General features: G+C 26.3%; 2 protein-coding genes across 2 annotated transcripts; both read left to right on the forward strand.

Moving 5' to 3' along the window:
- Nucleotides 1–1,670: 1,670 nt before the first annotated feature.
- LOC118071431 (microsomal glutathione S-transferase 1-like) lies at nucleotides 1,671–2,841 on the forward strand. Its single transcript, XM_035090594.1, has 2 exons — nucleotides 1,671–2,265; nucleotides 2,388–2,841. Exons 1-2 carry the CDS (start codon nucleotides 2,152–2,154, stop codon nucleotides 2,706–2,708), a joined length of 435 nt encoding a protein of 144 aa, XP_034946485.1. The 5' UTR covers nucleotides 1,671–2,151; the 3' UTR covers nucleotides 2,709–2,841.
- Nucleotides 2,842–3,145: 304 nt separating this feature from the next.
- LOC118071430 (cytochrome P450 6k1-like) lies at nucleotides 3,146–5,769 on the forward strand. Its single transcript, XM_035090593.1, is given in 4 exon segments — nucleotides 3,146–3,389; nucleotides 3,391–4,105; nucleotides 4,187–4,408; nucleotides 4,481–5,769. Coding segments are annotated over 4 exon segments (1,500 nt in total). The 5' UTR covers nucleotides 3,146–3,242; the 3' UTR covers nucleotides 4,897–5,769.
- Nucleotides 5,770–6,001: the final 232 nt, after the last annotated feature.

A 6,001-nucleotide genomic window follows, 5' to 3' on the forward strand; every position in this document is an offset into this window, starting at 1 on the left:
GGTATAGTAGAAAAAAAATTCAAAATGCTTATACAGAGAAAGTCTTCTTTCTGGCTCATGTAATGTCATGTAATTCCTACTACATAAATAAGTATATTTAGGCTTATAATCTAATGCTAATAACATTTTTATCTCAATGTTAACGTAATAACGGAATTCAAGTGAAAAAAATTTGAAAACTGAATTATTAAAAAGTTGAAAAACTTCAAAAATATTGTCTGTGAGTATTATTCTCTTCTTTCATAAACATAAACAATTTTCGTGCAACGAAAAAAAAAGTTTTATTACTTAAGTTTTTATAAAATAAATCAGTATTTGTAATGAATACCTTAATTTACCTGAATTTAAATATCAATATAATATGAATATAAATTTATTAATAAATTTTAATATAAATCACTAGTCAGCTTTGAGTAAATAAAATGTGACCATTAATGTTGGTAGTAAATGAGTACATCCTTCCTGTTGGATGATATTATTTTTTATGAAAAATTGTATATATGAGTTATATCTTATTTTATCTTACCATTGAAATACGATATCAACGATAATAAATACTGAATTTTTGTACTTAAGTGAGACAGAAATAAACATATTACTTCTAGACATAATTGGTGATGAAGTTTGAACTCTATTGAGTTTGATACAATCATTGGATATCCAAAAATAAAATTATAAATGAATTTCCACTCTTCCTACGTTAATGATAAGAATAATAATGAATACTTTATCAATATTATTTTTTAACAAGCTTTCTTGGTACAATTTATAACTTACTTCTAAATTTAATGTATCCAAACCAATGTTATCTATGCTTCATAATGCAGGATATTTTCCACTTATGCATTCTTTGTTAAATTTATCTAATATAGATAATATTTTTGTTTGATTACATAAAAAAAAATGCTCCTTTTTTATTACTGATAACTTTTTTATCAGCTTCGGGATTTTCTGCTATAATAACTGGATGACTTGGTTTCTTTTATGTAATTTCACGTATAATCTTCATTGAAATTACATGGCTATTTTAAATTATCATTTATTATTATCATTAGATTATAAGCCTAAATATACTTATTTATGTAGTAGGAATTACATGACATTACATGAGCCAGAAAGAAGACTTTTCTCTGTATAAGCATCTTGAATTTTTGATTGAAAAACAGTGCAATTACTATCATCTATCAGAAAACAGTGACACTAGTTGAATTTTTTTTCTACTATACCGACGCTAGATAATTTACCAGTCCTAATTTCTTAAGTTGACTGTTCAACGAAATGATAAACATTAAAAAAGAAGAATTTTTATCATTTGATTGAATATTAAATGATTGAAAATAAAAAAAACCAATTTAAAAGATTAAAAGAATAAAGCTTATTTTTAAAATGATCATTAGATAAAAAATCTGGGCATCATAGAATTTGATTAACAATCAGTAAGATTATACATTTAAAGATTTAAATTTAAAAGATTGTAAAAATGCCTTTGACTGACATCTTATTGGGGACGGATGTCACGCTCCCTCGAGCTCCATTAATAATTTCCCTGTATCATAAGAGTAATTACCGGTCGTAGGAATAATTTTTATTTAAACTGAGTTTCCAATCTCGAATTTTTAAGTTTATGGTGAATTAAAAAAACTATAAAATTCGTAATTATATTCTAAATATGATGTTTTAAGATATAAAGTACTTTCTTTCATTATAAAGAAGGGATAAAAGCCTGTTACAAAAAAACAATAATTAACAAAAATTGCTTAAAAAATGAATGCATTGTAATTTTTCATTGTCACGCTTGAACGGCCATCTTAATTTTCAGAGGCATAAAAAATAAATAACTAACAACTCTTTTTTATAAAATTTTTGTAAGATAAAAATATTTTTTTTTTTTAATTATTATATTGACATCTATAATAAATTTGTATACATCAGCTGATTAAAAAAAACCGAATTAACATTTATCCCTCCTTATCTGATTTATAGTGGGGATGTGTATGAAAATAAAAATCCGGTTAGTTTGAAGTTCTATGTGTTTTTAGTTTTCTTTGACAGTGTTGTGACAAATAAACAATATTGAAATATACTTTTCTATGTATTAATTCTGTTAGTGACTAACATCATTTGTTTAGCGTAATAGTGTAAATTACAATAATGGTTGCTATCAAAGAGGATTTATTAAAAGAATATGCATTATGTAGTTCAATACTAGTTATGAAAATATTAGCTATGGCAATTCTTACAGGCCGACAACGTTTTCGAAAAAAGGTGAGATAATGTTTTTTTTTTTATTTTCATGTAACCATATATAATTAATTATTCATTGTATAATAATAAACATTTTTCTTCATCATAAAACTTTGAATAATATATGGAATTTACATTCGAAGGTATTTGCAAATCCAGAAGATGCTAATGGAAAATCACAAAAAGTGGTTTTAGATGATCCCGACGTAGAAAGAGTACGAAGAGCTCATCGAAATGATTTGGAAAATATTTTACCCTGGTTTGTGATGACATTGATTTGGCTTACAACAAATCCTTCATATTACCTTGCTATGATGTTAATGAGAATATTTGTAGCCGCAAGAATAACACATACGTTAGTGTATGTTGTATTTCCTATGCAACCACACAGAGCATTAGCTTTTTTTGCAGGATACTTGATCATTATCTATGAAGCAGTTTCTACTATAATATATTATATATGATATATTTATTAATCAATTTATTTGATATTTTAAAATTATGATAAAAATGAAGAAACTTTTAAATTTTATAATACAAATGTTGTTACAATAAATTGAATATTTATAACATATAATATGAAGTTTCCATAATATTACATCAAGCTATATTTTTATCTATTGAGTTTTAATCTTTTTCTCTCTTATCGGTATAAATGATTTAATTAAAGTGTTATCAAGTACAGAATATTCGATATAATATTCACCATTTAGCATTGTCATCATTCTACTAGAAAAAAAGTTGATTAAATAGGTTAAAAAAATTAAAAAAAAAAAAAACAAATGATTCAGTTATAATAACAATAATTGAATATACTCACAGTTTCATGTTTTGCAAGTCATTAAGTATATACAAGTTTTGTTAATTTTTCAATATCTTCATATCTGTTATGATATAATTAAATTTCAGTGAGATGAATACATCAGAATCGTTTAATATTTCTGTCAAGTTAGATGGGTTTCATGAAATACTGAATATAAGTTTTTTGTAAAATAAATATGAAGTTTGAACTTGAAGTATTTTTAATTGTTATTGTGTTGCTATTATTATTGTTTTATTATTGGTCATCTTTCAAACATACATTTTGGAAGAATATTGGCGTTCCCGGACCTCGACCACTACCTTTTGTTGGTAATTTTGGGCCTTTTTTTTTTTGGAAGGAAATCACTAATTGAAGTAGTAAAAACAATCTATGATGATTGGAAAAATGAACCGTTTATTGGTATTTATAACTCTCGAGTGCCAGTTCTTATTATAAATGATTTAAATTTAGTAAGACAAGTACTTATTAAAGATTTTAATGTATTTCCTGGTCGGGGGATAAAAATAAATGAAAAAGATGAACCACTGTCTAATAATATATTTTCCCTTGATGGGCATCGATGGAAAATAATAAGAGCTAAATTAACTCCAGCATTCACTACTGGAAAACTCAAACAAATGGTCACTTTAATGGTTGAATGTGCCGAACATTTTGAAAAATACTTGCTAAATAATGTGCATAATGGTGATATTGTTGAATGTCGAGAGGAAGCAGCTAAATTTACAACTGATATTATTGGGTCTTGTGCTTTTGGTATTAATATGAATGCTCTTGAAAAAGAAGACAGTGAATTTAGGAAAATGGGGCGAAAAGTATTTGAATCATCCATCTACAATATGGCAAGACGTATACTTCGTGATGTAGCACCCAAACTTTTTAAAATTTTAGGTTTACGAACTCTTTCTGAAAATTATGTTAATTTTTTTATCAACTCCATTAAGGAAACAATGGAAATGAGAGAAAAGTATAATATTGTACGTCATGATTTGGTGGATATTCTACAAGATATGTATAGAAATAAACATGAGATTGATTTTGGTAGTTATGTTTTTTATATTGAAATAAAATAATTAGTGTATTTCAATTGTAATATATCAAGTATTTAATAATTGTTTTTAGAAATTACCGAAACATTATTAACTGCTCAAGCATTTGTTTTTTTTGCTGCTGGATTTGAAACATCGTCTACCACTATTTCCTTTGCTTTATATGAATTAGCTATAGCTACAGAAGTTCAAGAAAAATTGCGAATAGAAATTATGGAAACATTAAAAAAACATCAAGGAAAATTATCTTATGAAATTATTAATGAAATGAAGTATTTGAATATGGTCGTGCAGGGTTTGTATTGATACTTTATTACTTATTGAACATAAAAAAATTAGTGTAATATTATTATCAAATTTATTATAGAAACTTTAAGAAAAAATCCACCAGGAGTTTTATTAAGAAGAGAAACAACAGTGTCTTATACAATACCTGGGAGTAAGGTTACAATACCTGCAGGAACAATGGTCCATATTCCAATTTATTGTTTTCATCATGATGAAAGGTATTTTTTGAAACCCGAAAAATTTGAACCAGAAAGATTTATGGAAGAAAATCAAAGACACCCTATGTCTTATTTACCTTTTGGGGATGGTCCTAAAAATTGTATAGGAGCGAGATTTGCTATTTATCAATCCAAACTTGGATTGATTGCTATTTTAAAACATTTCAGAGTCCGACCATCGAAATTTACAATAATTCCATATAAAATTGATAAAACTGCATTTGTTCTTGCACCTGCAGGAGGAGTAAAACTTAAGTTTGATCTCATTAACAATTAATCGTATTTGTATATGGACAACAGTATTATTGTTTTCAAGACAAAACCCGTAAAAAGCGATTTCAGATCTGATCAGATGTGATCATCTGTCAGATGTCAGATCTTAGCAGGTCAGAATTATGGGACTATTTTTGATAATAAGTTCAGGTTTTTTTTTTTAATTTTCTAGATTTAATCAGATGTAAATTTTTTAATCTGCTTACATCAGAATTGATATGTCTCATCTGATCAGATCTGAGAAAATCTGGAAATTTGGATCTAAAAACATAAAAATAAATTTAATTAAATCTGTCATATCTGATCAGATGTGCACAGAGATTGCAATCTCATAAAACAGATCTGGCTAGATCTGAATTCGTTTTTCACGGCATCTTACTAGCTGGCACGGCAACCGAATCTTCTTGATTATAGTCGAAGATGAATTCTGGGAAAATTTTATGTTTTAACGTGACAGTATATTAATTGTAAGTAAAAAAGATGATACAAAAATTGTTAGATAAATTTTAATTACGAATATAAGAAAATTATTAATGTTTTATGAACTTTTATTATCATCATTTTCATCATCTGAAAATGGTATTAAACCGTTTTATTAATTTCTTGAAATTTTATATAATAAAAATTTTTGATTAATAATCTTGGCTTCTAATTCAACATACAAAATCAAACGACATTGATTAAAATTGTTCTTTTTGATTAACTTTGGAACAATTCGAATACCGTGCCAGATGGTGAATTTTGTCTCGAAAACTGACTACATACGTTGGTTGATCATTTACACAATATTAACACTGGTCAGCCAATTATTCTTCAATTAGGAACATAGCCTTAATCAATATGTACTCTTTCAAATAAAAATTATTATACTCCTCAACTAAGTTAAAATATCATTTATTTCTAACATATATGTATGTAAAGAACATTGTAGATATTATATTCCTTGATATTTCAAGTTTAATTTTTTGATATGTATTCTTAAGAGCCTGCGCATTCTTTATATACATTTTGTTTCCGTGACAACTTTTGCTGATACCTTCAATATTTATTTAGGCTAAACGCGGGAATATTCTCTCATACATGATAAAGCATTCGTATAGAGTGTGATT

This window comes from Chelonus insularis, unplaced genomic scaffold (genome assembly GCF_013357705.1).
Source record: "Chelonus insularis isolate UGA/USDA-ARS -01 unplaced genomic scaffold, ASM1335770v1 contig_82_pilon, whole genome shotgun sequence".
Classification (NCBI taxonomy): domain Eukaryota; kingdom Metazoa; phylum Arthropoda; class Insecta; order Hymenoptera; family Braconidae; genus Chelonus; species Chelonus insularis.

Coding starts and splice junctions, on each gene's coding strand:
- LOC118071431 (XM_035090594.1), top strand. CDS start 2,152: ATGGTTGCTATCAAAGAGGATTTATTAAAAGAATATGCATTATGTAGT. Junction 2,266..2,387: donor GACAACGTTTTCGAAAAAAG/GTGAGATAATGT, acceptor TTACATTCGAAG/GTATTTGCAAATCCAGAAGA.